Source organism: Passer montanus, unplaced genomic scaffold, assembly GCF_014805655.1.
Source record: "Passer montanus isolate IOZ18808 unplaced genomic scaffold, ASM1480565v1 scaffold7, whole genome shotgun sequence".
Classification (NCBI taxonomy): Eukaryota; Metazoa; Chordata; class Aves; order Passeriformes; family Passeridae; genus Passer; species Passer montanus.
Window position 1 is genome coordinate 16,011,240 of NW_024372147.1, and position 24,483 is coordinate 16,035,722.

The 24,483-nt window shown below is 42.4% G+C and overlaps 1 protein-coding gene across 4 annotated transcripts in view; it reads left to right on the forward strand.

Moving 5' to 3' along the window:
• Positions 1 to 374: 374 nt before the first annotated feature.
• The window catches only part of IQGAP2 (IQ motif containing GTPase activating protein 2), a 123,569-nt gene continuing 99,460 nt past the window's right edge, over positions 375 to 24,483 (forward strand). For 3 of the 4 annotated variants that reach the window (XM_039729661.1, XM_039729663.1, XM_039729664.1), the window contains exons 1-2: positions 398 to 512; positions 22,048 to 22,147. In XM_039729661.1, coding sequence (XP_039585595.1) covers positions 404 to 512; positions 22,048 to 22,147 — 209 coding nt within the window. In that variant the 5' untranslated portion in view covers positions 398 to 403. Of the gene's footprint in view, positions 513 to 22,047; positions 22,148 to 24,483 lie in introns of all 4 variants that reach the window. The other variant, XM_039729662.1, reaches the window with a different exon arrangement.

Here is a 24,483-nt window from a genome sequence, read left to right on the forward strand (position 1 = left end):
TTTTGTGGTTTTTTTTTGTTTGTTTGGGTTTTTTTTGTTTTTTTGTTTTTTGGTTGCGTTTCGATTTGCTCTTTTGCTCTCCCTTCTTTTCCTTCTTTTTCTACTTTCTGACCCGGCGCTTTCCTGCCTTCTGTTTTTGTTTGTTTTTTTGGTTGGTTTTTTTTGGGGGGGGGGGGTTTTTTGTTCTGTTGGTTTTGCTTTGCCTTTTCCCGGGTCTCTCGCCTCCCCTCTCCCCTTGTCCTTGCTTTCCGCGCTCTCCCGGCGCTCCGGAGCCGCCCGGGTGGCCCCGGCCCCGGCGGGGCGGTCGCGGCCGCGGGCGCAGCAAATCAGCGCGGCCCGGCCCGCGCATAAGAAGGGCGGGCGGGGGCCGGCGCCGTCCCTCCCGGCGGCGGCAGGATGCACCATGAGGAGCTGGCGTCCCTGCAGCGGCCCCGCTACGGCTGTGAGTGGGGTCCTGGGCGGCGTTTCGGCACCTCTTCTGGGTTTTTTTGTTGGTTTTTGTTTTGTTTGGGGTTGGTTTTTTTTTTAATTTTTTTTTCCTCCCCACTCCCTTGCTGCTTTCTCTGTTTAAAAGAGCGAGTTGAAGGCAAAATAAAACCCGCCCAGCAGACTGCGGCAGCGCGCAGCGCTCCGGCTTCTTTTAGGTTAGCCCGCAGCCGGCTCCGGCTGGGTTTGGAGCAGGTTTTTACGGTGCTGCGTTTTGTTCTGTAACTTTGTGAATGGATTATAGCTGTAATTCCGCATTGCAGCTCGGGAGTTTTAGATTAGAGGTCGAGCTTTGGGTTTTAGTGTTGTAACTTGGTGTTACAGGTATGGGTTTGAGTTTTAACTTCCTAACTTGAGTTATGACTGTAGTTTAAGGTTGTAATTTGGTAACCTTTGGATTATCACTTGGGAATTTCGGATTATAAAATTAAACCTTTGCTTTCTAGTTTTATAACTTTGTCTTAGACCTTTGCAACTCTTAAGTACTTGGGATGAGGGGAGAGACCGTGCAGGCGCCAGGCATTTCTTTTCAGAGGGGGTGTATTTGCTTCACAAACGCGTGTTTGAGAAAAACCCTTGAAGCACCTTACCTCCTCCTGCTGCTGGTCTCTCCCGCCCGTGCTGCGATCTTGCCTGTGCTTTTGCTGGCTCTTGTAGGGCAGAGCAGCACAAGCCGATGGCTCTGCCATTCCTACAAGAAATGCTTCTGGTACTTCAGGCATTGCAAAATGGCAACACACAAATGATTTGCAAAGTTCTCAACAACCCTGGCGTTCTGTTGTCTAATGAGCAACTACCCAGTTCTTATCGTAGTGGCTTTGTTTAAAACCGGTTTTGAAATCTCCTTTTAGAAAGAAACACAAAACTCCTTAGCAGTGTTTAGGGCCACCTAGATTCCACCTAAGACAAGTACAAAAACTTGGCGGTAAGATTTTCAGCTTGCAGAATGCCATGCTTTTCTGAGCATTTCTCGTTGATGACTGATTCACCCTATTGATGCCCTCTATTGGGGCAGTTTGTGGAACCTGCCTGTAGGTTTCATTTTTCGTTTTACCCAGTAGGTGGATGACATCCTTGTGAAGGTGTGTGTTTTCACTGGCTACTACGGGCATAGTCGGAGTGCCCATGCTATTGTGTTAGCAAAGGTGAATATTTTGCTCGTGAAACCAGTCCTCCCAGCTGCTTGTGCCGTTGCATGTAGCTGGGCAGTGTCCAGGTCAGCAGCATCGTGCTGCAGCCTCAGTTTGGACACTGTCCACTTGCCTGAGATGCAGAAATGTTTGTTGTATGCCCATCGGGACTCCAGCAGCAGGGGCTTTCCTGTGTAGCTCTGGCGTGGCTGGTCTCAGAGTATGTGGGTCTGGACAGGTAGAAGTCAGCGTGTCATGACTTCTGATAAAGGCAAAGATTAGGCTTTCACTTAAAGCAAAGAGCTCATCCTTTGAGTCTTGTTCTTGCCTGGGTGCTGAGGATGAGTTACCTTATTGCCAGAGCTGCTCAGAGTATTTTAAGGATTGTAGCCCTCAATTATTGTGGGAAAGAATGACCGTGTTAAGGACACTAAATATAGTTTTGAAGGTATGGTCTGTCCTCTCAGTGCTTATGCTTTGTATTGTAGTTGAGAGCATTTTGTTCTAGTTACCATGGGGACGTTCATGTGCTGAGTTGTAGCTGCTCTTGGTGTCAGGTCTCTCTGCCCCAGGTACAAGAGTGGATGAGAGTACACTTGTCTTTCCTAATGGTGCCTCCCCTCTGACCAATAACGTCTGCTTGCTCGGGATCCAGTAGTTATTCTGTCCTTCCCTGAATGAGAAGCTGTGGCTGCTGTGCCACACTGCATCCACTTCTTTCTGCAGTACAATTTTTGCTGCAGGAACCTTTGAAAAGGCTTTCCTTTCAAGAGACGAGGCAAAGGCTCTTGAAGTATGCCAGACTGATGACAATATTTAAAAAAATACACCAAAAAACTCCATGGAGACCTCCATACGTTAAAGAACAAGTCATAGCCTTGTCTGTAGTGACAAGTAGAGGTGCACGTTTGGGTTTTTTACCCTGTTCAGAGAAATACATATGTTTTATCTGCATTGCATTTGGCTGCCATTTTGAGAAGCAAAGAGACACAGCACCTTAAAAAAAAAACAACAAAAAAACCCCCAGAATGAAACAAACAAAAAAAGAAAAAAAAAAGAAAAAGGAAAAAAAAAGGGTCCCTAACTAGAAAACTAACATTAGCATTATCTGAGCTTTTATGAAAGCTCATCATAAGTTGTAAGTTTCCTGCATAACTAAAACTTCACTTTGGGTTACTTGACAAAGAGTTCCCTTTTTTGAGAACATCACATCTATGCTGGATTTCCGAAGGAGTTAATAAGTTGTCCAAGTTAGGCTATCAAATTTCTAAGACCCCTTGCTTGGACTTTTGACTTTGGCTTCAAGCTCCTGGCAGAGTTTGTGTATTGCTCTGAAGAATGCTAGCATTTTACTGTCATAACTTTCTGCCAGGTACTATATAAACTGCTGCATGATTATGAGTAGCAATTCACTGGAAAGACTTATCCTGAACTTGAAAGAAGTTGTACATTACAAGCTTTGCTGATATAGTAACACAAAAAACATATAGGAAAAAAAAATCTTAGAGCTGATAATTTCCATATTTAAAGTCAGGAAATTGATGAATGAAATCAAACAAGACAGTCCCCTTCTGGGCTGGTGCTAGTTCAGGATGAGCATGGTTCATGGGAGAATCAGAGATTGGAGCAAACTCCTAAGTCTCCACCTTGGACTATTAGGGCGAAAGCTTTGTGGCTTCTTGGACCACTTGTTGAAAGGTGCCTCCAACTCTGCTTGCTGTTGATAGCTTAAAAGAGATGCAGAAGAGATTTCTGTTGGTGCTCTGCTGAGCCCTTCAGACAGATATTTATCTCCAGTACCAATTCAAGTGAGAACATCAAGTTACAAGGAAGCCAGCTTATCCAGCCGAAACTGTGTTAACAGGCACACTGCAACTGAATTTACATAGTGGTTTCCAGTCTGGCTACAGCTGTTGCCTGGTTTATTTCTCAATCCCAGAACAATCGGAAGCAGAGGTTCACAAAACTGAAGAGAATTGGGACTTGTATTACAACTAGAGGTATGAGCCATTTTTATAACAAAAATACTTGGTGCTGTGGAAGATTATGAAGACAAAAACAGTATAAATCTCAGATGTGCCTCACAGAATGAACATGGGAAGATAAAAAATCAGGCAATGGTGAGAATGTTCATTTCCTGACATTCTCAGCTCCTTTATAGCTAGTTTTCCTTGAAATCTGTGTGCAGAAACAAATGTTTAAGTTCTTGTGAACTGTCTGAATGGCTTCACTGCACTTCCAGGAATGTAGTGAAGTTACAGAGTGTGAGTGTCTGGATTTGAAAAGGATTTTGGGCATTAGCATGCTCAGAGTAGCTGAATTAATATATGCCCTGAGTCCCTGTCTACTGAGCTAGGTGCTCCAACATCAGCAGATGCTTCTGTTGGAGATGCAGAAGTCTTCGCCTCTGCTGCTGAGGCCAGAAAGCTAGTTTCACAAGGCATGGGTGGTGGGTCAAAACAGGGGGAAACAGATTTTGATATCCAGTGTTAAGGGCGTTGCTTGTGCTTCTGGTGCTGGCTCCCAGAATTGCTACTGTTTGGCACCAGGAGTTTGGAGATGAGACATAAGCAGCATGAAGCTTCATGAGGGAGTGCTGCTCTGCCTGTGGAGACAGGCAGGGCAAACCTGAAGTGAAACACAGCCTACGCCTCTCTATGAAACTATACCTAGCTTCTTTGCTCAGCAGGATGTGAAAGTTTGCAAACCAGTGGCTTTATGAAAAGCTTTTAACATAAAACACCATAAATTTGTCTGCATGTCTAGTAAGCGCAGTGAAACAAATGACTCTTTTTCAGTCTAAAAAGGGGGAAATGTCTTTTGGTAAAAGTTCCATAGGCTTTTCCTAAGTGAAAACAGATGGGATTTTGTTTTTTTAAAAAGTTTTTTGAAACTTAAAAAAAGTTTTGCTGTGTCCTATGCATATATATTCTTTTGGGTGTATGCTTTCCTGTAGTGCTTGTGACTTATGAGAACACTTCTCTTTTTTATTGATGGATGTTATTTGGCAACCGAATACACTGTTTATCTCTTCCACTCTTTTTGTAGGTTGCTAATAATTAAACTGCTGAATGAGAACTCAAAAAGTTTAACTGCTTTGTTTAACCAAGTGCACATAATTCACTTGGTAGGAGTGGTTCTCTGTGTGCTTTTTGTACAAAGCAGGTTCATCTCCCCTGGAGTCTGCTGGTAAAGAAAGGACAGAGCTATGTTAGAGCATGCTTAAAGCTACTTGAATGCTGTTGAAACAGGAAATATTAATATTGCACTGGAAGCAGGATTTATAGCACATGTGAGCATGCTACTTCAAGTCCGATACTGGAGGCAGGATATAGGAAGCATGCAGATTTTTAGCTCACCTCTTCCGTCAGGTGGGGTTTGTTACATGATTTTTCTAGCTCAAAGTTTGCTCGATACTGTTGCTGGTTCAAGCTGACTATGTTTTACTAGGAATAACCCTACATGTAAGGAAGGAAAAAAACCAACCTGTCAGTGACAGGCAGGACTGGTGGGTCGTATTTCAGTGCGATGATAAGCAAGTGTGCTCTCCTGTGCTTGCTCCTTGCAGGAAATGATTAACCTGCTGTGTTTGCTTCACTTGTTCAGGCTGTTACGTTGTTTTTCTGGAACAGGTATCCTTGAACTACTGCATGTTGTGGAATGCAAGTGCAGGTGCTGGACAGGGGAGGAGATGTGCCCACCCTGGCCTGGGGACCATGACTGGGGGGGCAGGGGCCAGGTGCCCCCATCCTGGGGAGGGATGCCTGCTGTACACGCCTCATTTGCTGATCCCTGATAAGACAGGGTGGTACGAGGGCTGTGTCCTGCACAGCTCATTCATGGGTCAGCACTTCCTGCACCTTGGCACTTAGGTTCACCTCCAGAAAACAGCAACCTTCCCTTCAGAGTGGTGCCAGCTGGGCTTTGAAGAGGTTTGCTGAACATATACTGCCTTATTTTCACTGCTGTCAGAAGTGGCTGCTGAGTATCTGACAACGACAAGGATGGAGTTGTGCTGGAGACCAACATGTTGCCCTGGCACTACTCCAGCTGAGTTTTGCCAGTTGCTGTGGCACAGGCCAAGAGTGCCCTGCCCGTGGTGGTGAGGGGCAGGTGGGCCTTCAGTGTGTTCTCTGGTGGCCAACAGCCTTGGTAAGGTGGCAGGAGAGGGAGGGAGGTAATGGGGCACTAAACCAGATGGTTGTCCTGTAAACTCTGCACAGTGAAACACTCAGCTTCTAAATACCTTTTGAAATGTGTAAGCAAATAAACAGCCATTAAGAACCTGTGCTGGTGGCTGATTTCAGTGCTGAAATTACTGTTTTGCTCAAATGAATATGCACTAGCAAGAAATATTTATCCAGAGGGATTATGTCAATTCTTTGTTATCACGTATTGCCCAAGTTGAGGACATCTAGATAGAAATTCTTCTGGAATCAGATTGAAGGAGCACTTCAGAGCTCTGACACAGCAGCTGGCAAACTGCTGCCAGCCCATAAAGACTTTCTGCCTCCAGGTGTGGTCCTGTCCTGTCTGCCAGCCAGGCTCCAAAGCTGTTAGAAACTACTGTCCTCATCTCAGATGCTTATCTTGGCCTTCGTGTGTAAGGCTAAGCAGTCCGTGGCTTATGCTAAAGTGACTGATGAAGGATGTGGTCTCTGCCAGTCCTCTCTTGTGGACTCTGACCTGCTTCTTTGAAAGTGCAGTAAAAGCTTTTGTGGCATCTAGCAAGGTATTTAAAGCAACTCTTACCAGGCTGCAAAGTATGTAGAGGAATCTGTAGTCATGCATGCTATCAATCCTCTATTGTCTGTTCCCTCTGAAATGAATAATAACCTCCTGCATTTGTGCTTGATTTATAAAACTGCTACATAAACTGATTATATTTGTGGGATTGGACTCTCCTTTAATGGGAAGAGAGCACCGATTAATCCAGAGGCAGCTGGAATAGGAAATGCCCAAAATCTGTACAGAAGTGTGCTTCATTAAGGCAGCTGCTTTTCCACAAGGTTGTAGCATCGAACTATAAGCCAGTAAATGGTTCACTTGTGTTTTAAGGGTGTTGTTTCAAAGATGTTTTGAGGAATCATAGCTGAGTACTGGGGGCTACCTGTGCCTAATACTCCTGCTGAAGTATTAGAAACAAGGCAAAAAACCCTTGAACTAATCAAGGACACAGATTTTTTGAGAATATGCTCCTGTGTCTAGGGTCAACATCATTGATAAGATGTTGTTTTTAACTGGTGCTATTTGCACTGGTATTCCCTTGCCTGCTTTGCTGCAGACTGCTGCAGCTGGTGAGGTTTCAGCAGCGTGAACTTGTCTTCAGCTGCTCTGTCATGCTGCTGAAGACAGCTTCACCTCTTACCAGCACAAATACCCAATCTATCAGGAAGCTAATCTCTCCTAGCAGAGCTGATTTGCATTGCTGGATTTGCAGTCACCTCTGGTCTGTGCAGAGGGTGACTGCAGGTCTCACAGCTTCACTTGCCAACCAAGGCAGGGGGACTTTCTGGCCAGGTGGGATTGTGGGCAGACAGAGTTTAGAGGTGTTAAAAGTGCTCTGGAACCACACCCTGAAACTGTGGTTTTGAGTGTACTTTCAGTCAACTCTGCTGGTAGAAGAAGTGACCTTGACTCCTCCTGTGGAATTATTTTTGGCTGGATTAGGTCCCCAGTCTGGTTTGCAGCATGAGCCTGCAGGCAGGTCTGCCAGCATGATGGAATAGCTTGAGTAGAGATGAGCACCAGCTCCTGGAAGAATGGCACATCAAGCTAAAGTTGTACTACTGCTGCACATAGAAATCTGGAAAGTGTGCACCCTGTGGGGCAGGAAAACGTGCAAGCAGAACTCAAAGGTGGACTGGGGCACACAGGAAGGAGTGTCATGTGCATCGCCCTGGTGTCCTCAGCTGCCTCTGCTGTGGTGCTGGTGACAGCCTTGTGCCCTGTCTGCCTGAAATGGCTGGGGCTGCTCTCAGCTCTCTGTTGCCCAGGGAGTTTTGAATTGCAGAAATATTTTTAAGGTAATCTTGTCTTTAGTGGTGTAATTTCACAAATTCATGTCAGTAAAAGCATGGCAGTGTTTGCCAGGCAATGCTACAGTGCTAAGAAAATTTGAGGAAACTGAGTTCTAGACTACCCAACCAAGAAAGAAAAATAAATGCTTTTTTTACACAAAGTGAGATTCAAGATGCTTTTTCAACCTCTTTTTTGTAGCCAATAAAATTACTCTTGACTTGCGGTTCCTCAAAACTATGGGGATGAGATGTAACTTGTGCTATATGCCACTTATTTCTGTGATTTTGTTTTTTCAAGACCAACTGATTTCTGTGATTTTGTTTTTTCAAGACCAACTGATTTACCCAAGCTACAACTGACTGGATGGTCTCTGTTAAGTGGTAAACAGTTTTAGAATTTCATGTATTTTCAATACAGTGTAGCAGAATAAATATCAGTATGAGTAGGTTGGGTGTAACTGAAAAGGAACATGAAGGATGGTAGAGCAGGGATTATGCTTAGAGAGATCTGGGGCAAAGCTTTAACCAAGGAAAAATGTCAGCTGTTTGACAATGAGGCACACAGTAAACATGATTTCACTACATCTGAAGTGAGAAGTTGTTTTGAATACTGCTTTTCAGACCACAGCAGAGTGGTCTTCACTGTGATTTCTTCACTGTGATTTAGTGGATGCTGGGAGAAGAACCAGCCTTGGCTTGGCATTCAAAGCTGCGTGGCAGCTGATTATTGAAGGTGGGTAGACAACTGACCTTCAAGGACTGGATGTGAACTGCCTGCTAACTTATATCACCTCTGACTATGATATGATGTTTAACAAATGGGTTAGAACAATCCAGAAAATACACAACTTTTTATCACTTGTAAAACCAGCCCCTTGTGCTCCAACTTATATCTACACACAGAAAATGAGAAGTAAGACCACATGGTTTTGCTGAAGATTACACAGATACGAGCTGTCCTAGAACAAAATGAATCAACTTTCTTAGTACTGTGGTTAGTAACAGGCAAAACAAGGGCTGGTGTTTCCTATAACACTGAACCATGGCAATAACACAGTATTTCCTCTTTTTTTGGGGGGAAGGGGGGTGAGGGAAGAGGTGTAAGGGGGAGGTTTGTTTTGTTATGTTGTTGCCACACTTAAACAAAATTAAGTAGCTTCATAAATGTTTGCAGTTTCAGATAAAAACAGAGGTGGATTTCTGTAATGTTCATTTGTATTCTTTTTCCTGAAACTGTCAGGAAGCTGCTGACTGGTAGGCTGCTTCTGTCCAGGCTACAAATGCTGCCCATTGACAGGCCTTGACTCCCAAAAAGGACAAAGAAATGAGCAGTTAAGAATTTTCAGTTCCTAAAGCAGTAGTAGAAGTGTTGTCTCCAGTAGCTTCTCAGGCACATTTCAGATGCTAATTTACACATGATCAAGTTTTTTAATATAATTTCCTCAAGTTATAAAGTGTAGACTTCCATATTGAAAGTTGCCCATTTGTATGAAAACTGTTACAAATTAGGTAGAAGGTATTTTGCGTGTGCTCACAGTTCACAGCCTTTAGTGTGGGAAGAGGAGGAACACTTGTGATAAACAAGGCTTGTTGTGACAGTGGGTCTGTACAGAAATAGTTACCATATAGAATAGGAATGGTAGAAACTCACCTGCGTAAGGTACTGGAGATGAAGTCTATTTTTACACTGCTCCACTCTCTCTAGCAGCAATAAATGCCTCCTTTTAAGGAAGCTGTCCATAGAGTGAGTTGGAAACCAGCACAGAACTTGGAAGAAGACCTGTTTACAGGCTGAGCAAAAGTCTTGATTTTTGTGAAGAAGTGCTTCAAGAGAGGAAAAAAACTGCAGCTATAAAAACTATAATGTTATATAATATAAAGAGATTATAATGTTATATATTATGTATATTATAAAGCTATAATGTTATAAAACATAATAAAATTCTGTGCCTAGTCTTTATGCATGGCACAAGCACCCAAATTTCTTTTTTGGATAGAGACTTCAAAAATTGCAAACACATGACTTAGTTTGTTCTTAAGTTTGTGTGTTGCTGGTACTGCTGTTGCCATAACAGTGAATGAATGCTAGTTATGCTTCCTTTATTTTGGTGGTCTTAATTTTGGTGCTGTTTCAAGCAAAATACTTGTTTTTGGGGTGTTTACATAATGCTTCTGATATGCTACTGATATTTTTTATGCAATTGATATTTAGCATTGTCACTGTGATACTCTCATTAGAGGAAATGTGCTCAAGGTAACGAGAAGGTTGTCTTTGGGTCAGTACTTGCTCCGTTAACCCAAAAATTACTTTGGGTTATAAAGTAGACATAAGCAAATAACGTGAAAAATTTAGTTATTCAAGATGCTGTGGACAAAGTTTCTCTCAGGTTAGAGGAAATTTAGTAGAACAAATACTAATACTTAAAAACTTGAGTGTATGGTTTATGTAAAAATGTATCTTTTGGGTGCAGATGTCAAAGACTTGTGCTGGAAATGAAGGTACTTGGTTTATTGATAAGTTAGGAGCAACATCTAGCTCACTCTCTATCTGATTTTGCAGTGATATATGCAATGGTAGATGTGTCATTGTCACTCAGAACAGCTTCAAGTTTCAGTAAATATGTACTGGATGTACTGACTTAAAAGGTCAAGATTTATCTGTTCTTTTCAAACCTTGCTCAAAGGTCTGTTATTCAAGGCTCCAATACTTTGTGATTTTGTTCTCACTTAGGGTTCCTTTGTGATTTTGTTGTCACTTAGGGTTCTAACTCCTGATGATGAAGGAAAAAGTAATTCATATTACTGGGTATGTGTGCGAATGAGAAATAAGGGTCAGAGTGTCCAGAAGCCCTGTGGGCAAGTGCCCTACAAGCAATGCCTGCCTGTGCACTGTGCTCCTGAAGTGACCTACCAGGGAGTACTGGGAGGAGGTTACCCTGGAGCTAGCAGTATCAGCTCCAGCGCTTTTGCAAACACTTGCTTATTGCGTAGTGAAAGCAGCTAAGCAGGCCTCAAGTGATAACTGAGGTCATTGCTGGCCTGGCACTGCCCCTGAGCTGAGCACCTGCACAGGCACACTGCATTTGCCCTCTTCCTGCAAGAATTTATCATCTCACCGTGGAGCAGGAGCAAAGAAAGTGTGTCTTTCTGCCCCTGTGTGGACCAGCACAGTCAACAAAGCCAAGAGGTTTTGGAGTAAGATTGTAACTTGTGAGCCTGATGTTGTGCCTCCACTCTTTATTTTGTGGCTCCTGCTTGTGCTGGGCCATATCAGCTGTAGAAGCAGCTACTGAATGCACAGGAGTTTTGGATTTGTTCAACAAGCAGCTCAGCTGCCTTCTCAGGGGAGCCAGGAGTGCTGGAGAGAAGAGGGGAATTGTCATGGCTCTGTTCTTCTCTGCCTCTGAGTGCCCAAGGGTCCTGCTCATCACCTGAACTTACCATATCTACATATCAGTATTATGCAACATACAGCATTTCTTTATGTTCTTGTGAATTTGAAGCAATTTTTGTATGTAAGCCATTCAATCTCATTGTCTGTGTCTGTAGCTGCAAACTGAATTTTCAGTTCTATTATCCTGAATGCGTAAGTTTTTTCTCTCCCCACTAAGATTAAACAAAAAAATTTTAAAAATCCATTGTGCCTTTAAGCCGAAGAATTTAGAATTACAAACTTTAAAGATACCGTGACCGTAATAATTATTTAGGAATTAAAACCCAGGCAGGCAGAGGCTCTTGCAGTTTAACCTCATGATATGTTCACATGCTTATATTTGTATCTTGAAGGAAAAATGCACTGTAAAGTTTCAGGTGTTTTCTGGACCTCCTTTCAGAATGTGGAAAAAGTGAACAGATGGCTTATTCAGACCTTGGTAGAAGGACCCTGCAAAAGACTGGCTGTGAAAGAACCAGAAGATGATGAATTGTCAAAAGAAGAATAAAGACCAGATGTCAAGGCTGAGGTTTCTACACTGCAGTCTTTTTCATGGTGATTTCCAATTTACTCAGTGATTAAGTGGTGCTCTTGCTCTATGGCTTTTCCTAGACAGGTGTTTCGGTCCTCTGGAGTCTCATGGCTCAGATCAAGACTCCTAAAGCTCTACAGTATGAGTTACTTAGTGACTCAGACACAGCTTGCTCTGCAGATTCTCTTTTATTCCAGAATTCCTGCCTGTCATCCTTTTTTTCTGTTCTTTAAACTACACATTACCACATTTCTTTCAGTTGGTTACTGTACTGAGAGTTTGGTGATAGGAAGCTTTTTGGTTTCAGCTGTCCAATGACCTGAATATTGAATCCATTGGGTAACTCTTTCCTCCCAGGCTTCTTTCAGGAGGTGTGAGTCGTTCACCCCTTCCCCTCTCTTTCACTTCCCCTGTTCCTGTTCTTGTCTTCCTCTTTTCTTGCATTCAATTGTAGCATTCGAATGTAGCCTTCCCTAAGCAGCCCCTGGGTAGAAGAGGTTTGCTACAAGTGTAACTGTTCTGGCCTCAAGTTGTAATGCAGATAGTTTTGGGGTTTTTTTGCATTTTCAAGACTGAAACAGAAATTGAACAAGGTCTTGACTTAGCCAGAAAACCTGTGCAGCATTTGCGGAGCATTGTCTTAATTAGCTACTGTTTAAATGGCTATCTGTCTTTTGAATTTCTATCAAATAGTAACAGCAGAAATGCAGAAAATGTTTGTGTTGTGCTCTTCATTTGAAGTAGTTTGCCTTTGGTGAAGCGTCAGTAGCTCTTGTCAAACTTGCCTACCTTCCTCAGGGTCCTTCTTTGCCACAGTGAGCCTTGTGCTCTATTCTGGCCCTGTGTGTTGGCTGAGGTGCCTTAAAAAACACAATTAGGGTGATCTTACTGTTGCTGGGTCAGAGGTTTTGCTGTGCAAATAGCTAAGAGTGCCACAGAGGTGTAGGTAGCCATGTGTGGGAACACACGCTGGGCAGACAAGCCTGAATTTGGATTTCCCACCGCCACTGTAGTGAGTTCTGTCTGTGCCCTGCCCTCCTACTGATGGTCTCCAGCCCCACTTTCCTGTTCTTCCACTCTGCTTCTGTAGTGGCTTTCTGCCCTGCCACCAATGTTGATGGGTGCGGTTGTGGCCTCAGGCAGTGGCGTGATGTGATTACACACAATGAAAGTTACCTTTGGGGTTCTGCAGAAGGCTGCATGCACAGTCACCTTTCCTGTTAACTTGTTGAGACTCTTGAGTCCAACTGCTTGCATAGGGATGAATGCCTTTTGGATTAGTTGTTTTTGTTTTTTTGGCATCATCATCACAGTATTTTAGTGACCACAAGTTACTTGTCCTTGTATGTAGGTGTGTGTGTACATCTGACTTATTGATATATGTGCAGTTCTCTTCAGAGAAAAATTAAACTGCCTAATAGTAGAAGTAAATTTGATGGCATTTTTAGACAAAAGACTAGCATTTGTCTTCTGACTAAGTCGAATTACAGGGTTCGCACTGAGGCACATTACAGACACTAGCATTTTTCTGTCTTTCATAGTTGCATAGTGCATTTTACTAGCCTGGCAAGATTAAACTGTCTTTCTCATTATTTTGTTTACAGTCTGCTTGTGTTAAGTTGAATTGAGGTCACAGTAGGTAAAATGTAAAGAAATGGAATCCATATGGTGAAATTTTGGCTCTTTTATTTAGGATTTTTATGTATATTACTAATAAAATGCAAGCAGGTTAAAGTCATTCCAGTGAAATGAGCAAAGCAAAAGGTAAATGTGTCAAAATACATAGAATTCAAATTGCAAGTTCTTTATTTAAGAAAACAGCAAATGGATAAAGGTGGTAAAAGAACCCTTGATTCTTTATTTATTTTCTTATGAACTAATCCCTGGAGAAGGAAAGCTTCTGAAAGCTGCCTTGAAGTTTGGCCGTGCTGATGTATGTGGAGATAGTACGGCCTGTGAGTGAAAGAAATAGGTTGTAATTGGTGTTCACTGCCTCCTCAGGGTCCATCAGTGTGAGTGCTTCCTTAGACTTGTGACTTTTTTGGGAACTTAGACTGAGGGTTTATTAGTAAATAGTGAGTATGATTGAGTGTTAAAAAATAAAAAGTGAATGAAGAAGGCTAAGGTCAATTGTCTAAGTTGACCTAAAAGTTTAAGGTCAGAAAGGAGCTAAAGTTTTAATGGTGTTTTGTGAGCACCTCAGTCTTGGGAAAACCTGTTGTGCCTTGAACTGACCAGCTAGCAAAGTATGCAAAGATAAACAGTTACAGTTTTATTAAGCAATTACACCAAGTATGCTGTAGACAGTGAGACCAGCAGTTAAATTTTGGTGGAAGTGGTTGAGCAACAAGCTGATACATTGCATTCCATGTTTGTAATCACAGATGACAACACTCTCAGCTAAATTAAAATAGTTGGGTTTTCTTCTGCTTCCTTCAGTTCCATTACTTTATCTCCTTGTTCTTCCAAACATACTGAACAATTATAATGAAGTTAAGATAAAATGAAACTTTTTTCCTGCACAGGGTTAAATTACCACACTAGAAAAGCGATGTCAATGCTCTAGTATCATAGAGTAAGGTAATGTCAGAACTACTCAATGTCTTTTAACATTTACCTCTACTGAAGTCTCATGTGATGATACTGTAGAAAGCTGGAAGTTTAAAAGCAGAGTACAGGATGTGTAACTGTAAGCAGAAAATTGAATGTTAAACTTCCTGGCAGCGCATGTAGTCATTTGCTCAATGCCAAAGCCAACTTGTGTCTGTGGTTAAATGAGACTTTTTTCTAAACTTTGTGGGGATTGAAGTATCTTGAGAAATGTTTGAGGAGCCCTACAGACTTTTGCTAGTGTCTGGCTGAAATAAAGTGGTTTTGACACTTGAGTTCAGGAGCATGGAATGTGGTTGCTGTTGCATCACTGTCCCCTGGTATGATAGTCCCAAGGTCCATGTATTGCAATAGCACTCAGTATCTGTAAATGGATGTGGCTGGCCTTGTGGTAGCAGATATATATGACTGAAATAACACCTTTATCAAGGAAATGGGAGGAAGAGCAGGAGTTGGGAAAGTAAATGCAGGCTCTCTGGGAAAGCTCTGGGGAAAGACTGGTTTAGCAAACATTTTTAATTTTATATCAGGATGTCTTTTACTGGATATCTGTGTTCAACACTCCCATGCTAATGGTGTGTGTTTGCTTTCCCTGTTTGTGCAGTGTCTGGCAGTTAGACGTATTCCAGAACAGCGGCCCTGGAGATCCCGTGTAACACACAATTTGTGAGAGTGGATAATATCTATCTGCTGGCCAGAAGATGCATTTATATTTTTGTTTGAAAATACAAGCCTGTGTGCTTTGACAATGAAATAACTAGATTAGGAGAGATACAGCCATTTTTAAGGGAGAGAGTCGTTCAATATTGGAAACATTTGAATAGTTCATATTGAAGAACCCCACTCTTTAATTAAGTGTATTAGTCTACTCTCTCATGTGAATCTGCCCTCCAAGTTCACAGCTGTCATGGGTTTTTTAGTGCTTGCAGCGTCTGCCTTTGTCTAGAGACCTTCCTTTGAGTGACCTTCAGGGAATGGACTGAATGCCCCTAACTGGAGACACGGAAAAATGTTCAGGCCATCTGCTCTCATTGCTGTGAGACACATGCTAGTTGCTTGCAATTGTACTTTTTAATAGAAGAAATCTATAGAAAGCTGTTTTAATCAGAGCCTTAAATTTTTCATCCAAAGATAAACAACTTCCAGCATAACAATAGACCTGTAGGTACAAAATATCTTAATAACAGAACACTTGTAATAGTGTTTGATGCTGTAAAGCCATTTTTTCTTAGTAGCCTGATGAATTATCTCTGTTCACATTGTTATAGTTGACACACTTTCTTCTGCATATTTAATAAATCATTACATTGGATACCTGCAAGTTGATACAGGAATGGAGGCTCAGGGGGAACTCCATCTGCTTGTAGCTTTGAGAATTGTTTTTCTGATATCGCTACATGAATTTTTCCCTGTATTTTGCAGCTTCCTGGCAGTGCTCTGAGCTCCTGTTCTGTTGCAATGAGGACAGCTTGGGGAGCAGTGAGCCTGTCTCAGAGCATTGCCAGCTCAACCTGCTCCATGTACGGGGCTTGGCTGGTGCAGCACATGAATTGCCAAACTAGGAGCAACCATGGAGTTGAACTGCTCAAGGCAGGTACTCATGAGGTGCTAGGTACCTGAGAGTATGAATTTTACTAGGCATAAAAGGAAGGCACAAAAGATTAATTTATTGACCTCTTTCAAACTAGTTATATATTCTCTCATTACATAAGGTTTTAAGTCACTGTGACCATCTAAAATGCAACTAGCTTCTTCTTGAAGGTACAGCACTGAATTGTGATGACAAGTGCCTAAGGTCCTCACACTACAGGGAGACATAAATGGGATGCTGCTTAGAGCCTGTGGTATTGGACTCAGCTATCACTGGGACTGGCTATGACCAGCAAACAGTCAGTCAGAAGTTTTTGAGCAAGAAAGGCTCCCTGGTTTTTGTTTTGTTATAGAATGGCTCTGTTGAGTACTTTTGACTGTACTAATACTGGATAAGGCATATGAGCTTTGGAGGAGGAGGAGGCAGGAAGATGTAAAGGGGCATATACAGAATTTGCAGAACTTCTTGCCAGTGGACTGAAACAAGGCTGCCTTGCCTCGCTTGCTGTGTGGTTCGGACAGCAGACAGCTGAGACTGCAAAATGTGCTTTAGCTAATGTTTAATTCAAACACTCTCATGGAAAACTTTTATCCCAGCATTTTATAGTATGTACTCCTGTGTCTCTTTCTTTCCCCCCCACCCCCTCACCCAACCCTGACTTTACAAATTCTGTTCTATCACCATAAGAGGATTTTGTTCTCTCCATAGTCTGTTATGTCTTGTTCATTGAGCTTCCCTGTTGGGGTGCCAAAAGAGCCCTCCTCCTTATTGCTCACGTCTTGCTTTCCATGGGAAAAAGTCTCTGGTGGCAGGAAATTGAGGGGGATTGGCCCTGGGAAATAAAAGCCTCTGTTCCTTTCTTTGCCTTCAGTGTAAAAAGTCCTTTGATATGTCTGTTCCAAATGCCTTATTAAAGGGTCTGCCTGCTAGGAGCAGCCACGTGCTGTCTTTGAACTGTTGCAGATAGTCATGTGTGTGAGAGAAAAGTAATGACCAGGAAGCCTTAAGTGCTGTTATAGGTTTTGCAGGGTTTTTTTCCCAGCTTCAGTTTTTCCAAAACAACAAAATCTGTTTGGTAAATGGTTATACCCGAATTGCTAAAGGATTGTGCCTCATAAAGTGTTAGATAAATTTGTATTTAGAAATTATAACAATATTACTTTTTCTTGCATGCTCTTTTGTTACATATTATTTTAAGTTTAGCACCCTTTAAAAGTACAATCCATGAACTAATTTGCAAACTGTTGCAAGTTAGATCTGTGAAACTCTCTTAGTTAATGTGAATTCAAACCTAAACTACTGTCGTCAGCAAGTCAAGGGTGGTGGTTATAGCTGCTCCACTCCAGCCACATAACAGCCCATCTGGAGTGCCATATCCAGCTCTGGGGCCCAGGCATAAGAAGGATGCTCATCTGTAAAATGGGTCCAGAAGAGGAGGCCAGAAAAGTTATCAGAAGGCTGAAACATCTGTCCTGTGAGGAAAGACTGAGAAAATTGGGGCTGTTCTGCCTGGAGGAGGTTCTGGGAGATCTTATTGTGGCCTACAAGAAAGACGGAGAGACACTTTTATAAGGGTAGTAGTGACAGGACAAGTGGGAATGGCTTCAGATTGAAAGAGCATAGATTTAGATTAGACATTGGGAAGAAATTCTCTAAAGGTGGTGAGGCACTGAAACAGTGATTAGATTTCCAGTAAACTCAGTATCAATATGAATTATGTCTGTGATCTTGGGACTTCCAAAATCCTTGTCATGGATGTAATATGAGGATGAGCTCTGAACTGGATGATGTTTAGAGAGACTACTTGTTTTTAAAATTCCTGTGTCAAGTGACCACATCTCTGTGAACCTGAAGTTATGATTCTCTTTCTGGAGTCTGTTAGTAAGGTCATGGCTCCAGTGGCCCTTGTGCACCCGGGCTGATTGCTAGTTTCAGTAATAATATTGCATCTTCAGGTGTGGTGGCTCTATTTCTGAAAATTTGCTCAAATCCTGAAATTTTAAATGTTTTCATGTTGTCTACTAATGCTGAGTCTGACTTAGTAAATCCTGCAGACACACATGACCTACATGCTGACTGTAGGTCATGGAGTGCCTTGGGTTGGGTTCTCAGCTCTGTGGTCAGTAACTGGCATAGCTCCAAGAATTTGGAGTGGCTGTCTTGGATCAGGGCACATCAGAAAGTTTTTGCAATTCACAACCAGACCTCAAACATCAATTAGTCCTAGATACTGCCTACACAGGGCAATTTTAGGATGAGGAGGGTGCATGTAAGTACAATGTGTCAGTTGATGGAAGATGACCAAGTCTTCAGTTTAGGAAAACTCCTAGGTAAGCACTTACTTTTGTACTAAATATGTAGAATATACATATGTAGGAAGCTGGTGTAGAATGTTCATTTATGTCTGTTGGATCAGTTGTGAGAAGAATTGGAAAGTTGATGTGCTGTACTGAGTACCAGAATAAATCTCCCATGTGTGGCAATTTAAGCTTTAGTACTGCTCACTGTTCCATGTGTTTCATACACACTCTTCCTTTAGTGTTTGTTTCATGAAGTGTCTGTGAGTAGACTTGGTGTCTTAGCTTATGTTTTATGTCTGACTCTTGGCTAACAGGGTGTCAACATCTAAAATGAATTGAAATAGCTTTAAGGCTAGCATTTTTATTCTAGTTGGTTGTCCAGGTGCACTCCTAACATTCCCTCTTCAAGGGGGTATTTTAGATTTTTCCTTTCAATTTGAAGTTAAGTTACATAATTAATGAATTTAATAATATGTTGTTTAGATGCCTTTTTTCCCTTTGTATAGCTTTCATGTGTGCCTTGTTCTATGGCATTTGAATCTTCTCAGCTGGAAGATTTTGTGTAAGGATTCTGCTTGGTAGAGATCCTCAGGTGAAACCCATCCTTGATTATTCTGCCACATAACACCCTTTATTGCAGCTCTCTTCCTTTGTGAGCTGAGCATTATCAAAAAGTTACTGATATAGCAGAAATATATTTATTCTTTCATCAATCTTTCTAGTCTTCTGACTAAAACTTGCTCGGTTAAGCAGAAAGACTGAGCTTTCTGTCTCCAAACTTGTTTGTGTGTTGAACTTGGTATGGCTGGCATTATGGGTGCTCTCAGGATGTTTGAAGAAAGATGTACACAGGACTCTAGTCAAAGGCTGAAGCCCTTGCCAAAGTATACTATTATAGGCTAGACATTTAAGAACCCAAGCCTTCAAAGTAATTGTCTCTGCAGCTCAGTCCTGAGGCCACCTGCAGGTTGTCATTTCTGTTTCTAAAGTTGTGTCTGCAACCACTCTTGATGTGATAGCACAGTTGCTTTGAAGCCAGTGTATGCTGGAGGGTAAATGTGTAATCAGACTTATTGGAAGCTAGTGTTGTAAGGGACTCCTCCCAGGATTAGCACTGTAGGTGTTGGTATTCCCTGTGCTCTGTATTTTCAGTGCTCAGATATCCAGCCCAGAAACTTTAGCTGCTTTGGCCCTGACAGAAAAGAAGTCTGATTTCCAACTTGTGGGCTGCTGATACCCCCTCCAGAAAGGAGCTGCGTTTTCCACTTCCCAGAGTGTATAAGTTACTTGTTTTTGAATCTTGCTCTTACCTCTCATTATTGCAGTGTTTCCTAAGCAGAACAACTCTTACAGTTCCACCATATCTTTTGGTGCCTTCATCCACTCTCTGAATCAATCTTTGCAAATAATTTTAATGAGGGATTTGAGTGTGGCCAGGGCTGCTTGATCTAGGATACCTTTGTTGGGGATGGGAGGCACCCATGGATGTGCAGACCCAGGACTGAATTGCAAAGCATTAGTGTTATTCAGGTTAATTCCTAGATGGATACTTATCAAATGGGTCATGTGGTTTTCCTTCACCTATATTCAGACCAGCTGCCTTTTTTCTGATTTGCTTATGGCTGTGTTGAGTTGTCTTTGGAGGGCAGAACTAAACAATTGTTTAACAAGTTACGAGGAAGAGGGCATGGGAATTATCATGAGGGATGAAGGCTTGGCCTGATATTGAATGTCCCACCCTAGCTGACAGGACTGTAGCCAAGTAGGACAATTAGCTGGGCTCTTCTGACAGCACTTGTCTCCACTTGTGAGCACTCATAGCTGAGAGTGCTTTTGAAAAGGTGCCCTTGATCTCAGTGTTGCAAGCAATAAAATGATATATTAAATTTCAGTGTGGTGGCTAGTCAGTATTTTCCCCTTGCTCTGGGAAGTCAGGAGTTCTCTGCAGCAGAAGAGCTATGTCAAGGAGTCAGAGCAGCCCGTCTGGTTGTGCTGATGGTGGTGAGGGCAAAAGCAGTATTTGAGCAGCCTCCGTGGCCAGTTTGCCAGTCACAGTGCTTTACCATCTGCATCCCATGTTTGCCTCCAAACTAATGTTTTGGTTCATGGCAAGTGATATCCTGATTACAGTATCTGAGACCTCATTTTAGAGTCATGCTTATTGGAGCTACCAGACTTAAAAGAAACTCTGAGCAAAACATGTATTTGTTTGATTGGTGTATGAAACATCTGGGTAATTAGGAAGAACAATCTTAAAAGCAAAGGAAGATGAGAGATATCAACTCCGATGTAGTCATTAAAACTTAAACTACAAAGCTTGAAGCACCTATGCAAGACCTTAACAAATGTATGGTAGCATCAGTCCAAAGTGTGGGCACGTAGTGTAATTTCTTTTGTGTCTTCTGTAAATGCAAGATAATTTCTCCGGTGGTGGTTTGTGTGTGGGTGGTTGGTGTTTTTTTTTTTTTTTTTTTGGGGGGGGGTTTTTTTTTTTTTTTTTTTTTTTTTTTTGGGGGGGGTTTGTTTTTTTTTTTTTGAGGTACAGGTTTCAAGGTATGCAAGTACTTGCAAAACCCGGAGTCCTGCTGTTTTGAGTTGCCTGTGTCCATTACCTGAAAGTGTTTATTCCCTACTTGAATCAATTGTCAGAGAAAAGCTGAGAACTTGCTCGTGGCGTGCACCAGTCTGTGTGGGACTAGAACTAACAAAGCACATCACAGTGCATTTCAAGAGGAGCAGGGGCTGTGGTTTTTTACTGAAGATGTGTCATGATCACAGCTAACCGGCTGGTGGGATGCCACAGAAAGCAGCTAGTCCAGCCCTGCATTTCCGTCCCCTCTCTTGTTCCTGCACACCGTGGTGCCTGCAAGTATGCAGTGGCTCAGATCAGGGAGCCAATCCTCCCCGAAAGAGTTCTCTTCAGCAAGAGCTGTCCCTTGTTCTGGGTCACTGATGCACCCACTGGGTTGCCAGCTATGGCGTGAGAGGTGATTGTGAGCATGTGACTGAAAACATGAAAGAATGTAGGACCACATTTTTCACAGAATGATCAAGATTGGAAGATATCTTCAAGATTATCTAGTCCAACACTCAGCTTAGTATAAATAGGGTGTCATTTTGGTAACTGATGCGTGCTGAAGGCTGTTTACAAAAGTCTCACTGCTGTGGCTGAAATTCATCTAGAAGTCAGCACAACAGTATGCTCCTTCAGACTCACTGCTAGAAACATTTGGAAGAATTGGAGAGCTGCTCACAGAGGCCCCTTCTGTGCTCTGCACATAGAGAAAGACCAGTCACTGGGTAGCAGATGTAAATAATTGGAGAGGAGATGTGCACAGACATCCTTAATAGTCTGGGGGAGTGTTTTTATGGGAGGTGAAGAGATTGCAGCAGTAAGTAGGAGAAACCACAGATGGTTCATTTGATTACAGCCAACATCACCTCCATCAGTGGAAGGCAGCTCAGCATGTTGCATTCTCACAGGTTCCTGAAGCAGCAGCCAGTTCCCATGTTGTCCTTGAGATACCTTTGCAGTGTGTTGTCTTTGTCTCCATTGAGGATCTGCTTAGCATGGGGCTGCTCCACCTTCGTTCTTGCCTTGACCTTCCTCATGAGAGTCCTCAAACTCTTCTGAGGATGCATAAGCTGAAACTGTGTTTGAGTGCTCCATCAGCCCCACCATAAGTGCTCCATCCTGCCCCCAAACCAGGCAATGGCCTCAACTTGGTCTTGAAGAAGTGAAACTTGAGGAATTTTCTGTAGAAAGAACAGAATAATCTTGGTGACCTAGACATCTTTGTGCGCCATACTACAAAAGGCCTCTCTTAAAGAGAAGTGATAACTATTTTTATTTCCCTTCTTCAGCAATTCACCCAGATTCTAAGTAAAATTGCTCTAAAAATCACCTGGACACATGCATAACTTGATATGGGTTTCTGTTTGCAGCTATTGTGGATGATGAAAGGCTTTCTGCAGAGGAAATGGATGAGAGGAGGCGGCAGAACATTGCTTATGAGTATCTGTGCCACTTAGAAGAAGCAAAAAGGTGAGTAAATGAAAGCACACTTATTTCTGGCCTTTAAATGTGGACATATTCAGGACTGTTGTGTTCTTGAGCATCACAATTTTTGATTCAACATCTTGAATTATTTGGATTATCCATGTCAGACTATCATAGCACTCAGTATGAGAAACTAATGCCCAGTATGAAAAGTCTGGTTCAAAGATACATTTAGAAATAATCAAGACAACATCCTGAAACTGGCTGTGGTGTCCATTTTCGCTGAAAATTTGGGCTGGATACTAAACCACAAGGCTGTAGTTTTGTGAGAAGCTGAGTCAGGCTTATGTGACTAACTGGGGAAAGTATTTTGCTCCTGGCTCTGTGGCTGTGTTCCCTTCTTGGTGCTACTTCTTGTGGAGTGGCTCAGGTTGCTAAGATGGCAGAAAATCACCTGGGCTCTTACGGGTTTAATGATTGATATCATCTCTGTGTTGCAGTGGTAAGTGCAGGCAGGGCAATAAGAGAATATGGACTCTGCTCTTGCTTCAGTTCCTGCTGGTCAGCAATACTCATCTCTTGAAGCAACAGCAACAGTGGTGAAACACTGATTTGAAAGTGCACAGAGTTCTGATCACCTTTGTGCAAATGCACTGTGCTATGTTCACTTCATTCTCAAAACAAATATTCAACAACATTTTCATAATTAGAGAGCAGGGAAACAGGGTACAATATACTTGTGCTTTTGAAGTAGCTTCAAGTGCTGCAATTATTACATATGTAAAAGTCTATTTTATATTCTGTCTGATGAGCCTCTTTCAAAGATGCCTCTTATATTCATGTTATTGTTATTGGCACCACTGGTAGTGTCTTGCTTTTACTCTGTGTTTGTTGATGATGGTGTTTTTACTTATAAACTGTATTTGGATGACTTTCCTATTAATTTCTATTGAGAAAAGAAAATCATTGAACACATTGAACTGTGATTAGTAGTGTAAGCTGTGAAACCTTAGCGTGAAGATAAAGCTTAGCATCTTTGTAATGGTTTAAACAAGTGTATTTTGGTCAGTAATCTACTATTAAATTGTGCTCTGGGCCTTGAATCCACAGTATTCCCCTCTCAATAGCTGCCAATGGTTTTGTTCTAGGGGTATTGTTATAAAAATCAGCCATTCTTACTTCCTCTTCACTACATTGTTCCATTTGGTTTAGCAAACATTGCCTCCTTTGCTCTTTCTTCCTCTTTCTCCTGCAGTGGTTCCCTGTTCAGATATTTAAGATGGCAAGTGTTGTCCTGCTGCCAGGGAGGACTGACCTGCTCTACATGGTCCTGCTGCCCTCGTTGTGCAGTTGCAAGGGATTGCCCTCAGTCAGATGAGTCAGCATGCTATGCTGCCTATGTGAAGGGAAATTTTAGCTCTTTTGCTGAGTTAGTCTTCTGTGGTTTAGTGAGCTGACTGGTCTGATCAAGGGGTCAGAGGAGAATCTGACCAAGCAAGAAGAAGAGGATGGGATGCAGCTGCACACTGGAGAGAGGGAAGGGAGCAGGTTTCACTTGTGGAGGTGTTAGATCAGGTCCACCATATCAGCTAACCTCAGTGAGTCAAGGTTTGATTTCACTCAGGGTTCCTCCTTGGTATGTTGCAACTTACCTATCTGCTGCCTTATGGCATCTAGTCTCCAAATTCAACTTTTTCTCTTCTGCTGCTATTATGACTGCTTTTTCTTCCTGGCTGTCTTCAACCTTCCCCTTTCCCAGGCTACTTGTCATTTTGAAATTGAGTCCTCTAGCTCATTTGAAGCAGTTCCCTTGATATTTCACAAGAAGATGTGAAATTATTTTTACAACTAATGACTTAAAATAGCATATGCTATGAGTAACCTCCTCCCCTTCATTGTATTTATTTTCATAGAGATTTTTGCCACTAGCAGTTCTCTAGAAGAAGCATTCCTTTAGTTCTGCAGTCTGTAATGGGACTTCATATCCAGGACAGTTATTTCCAGTTGTTAGGTACCTGGAAGCTTTTCTGGATCTCTGGTTGGAAAATCAGAATCTACTAGTACTGTTCAACGGTGATTACTTCATGAGGTGAGGACGAGTTCTGCAGTGTAAGGAGCATTGTACTTCCCTTACTAGGGGATTGGGCTGTCATGGATGGAGCTGATGTGGCAGCACGATGCTGCTGGATGTCCTCCTCTGCCTCAGTGCACTGGTCCCAGTGCTCATTAGGAAGGAAGGGGTCACCATGCAGGATGTGGTAGAGGCCCTGGGAGTGCTTTTGGGTAGGCAGAGCTGCTGTGAGAAAAAAGAGTGTGTGAGGGGAATCTTCTCCCCTCACAGAGAACCATTGAGGCAATTTTGTTGTACCATGAGACTTTGC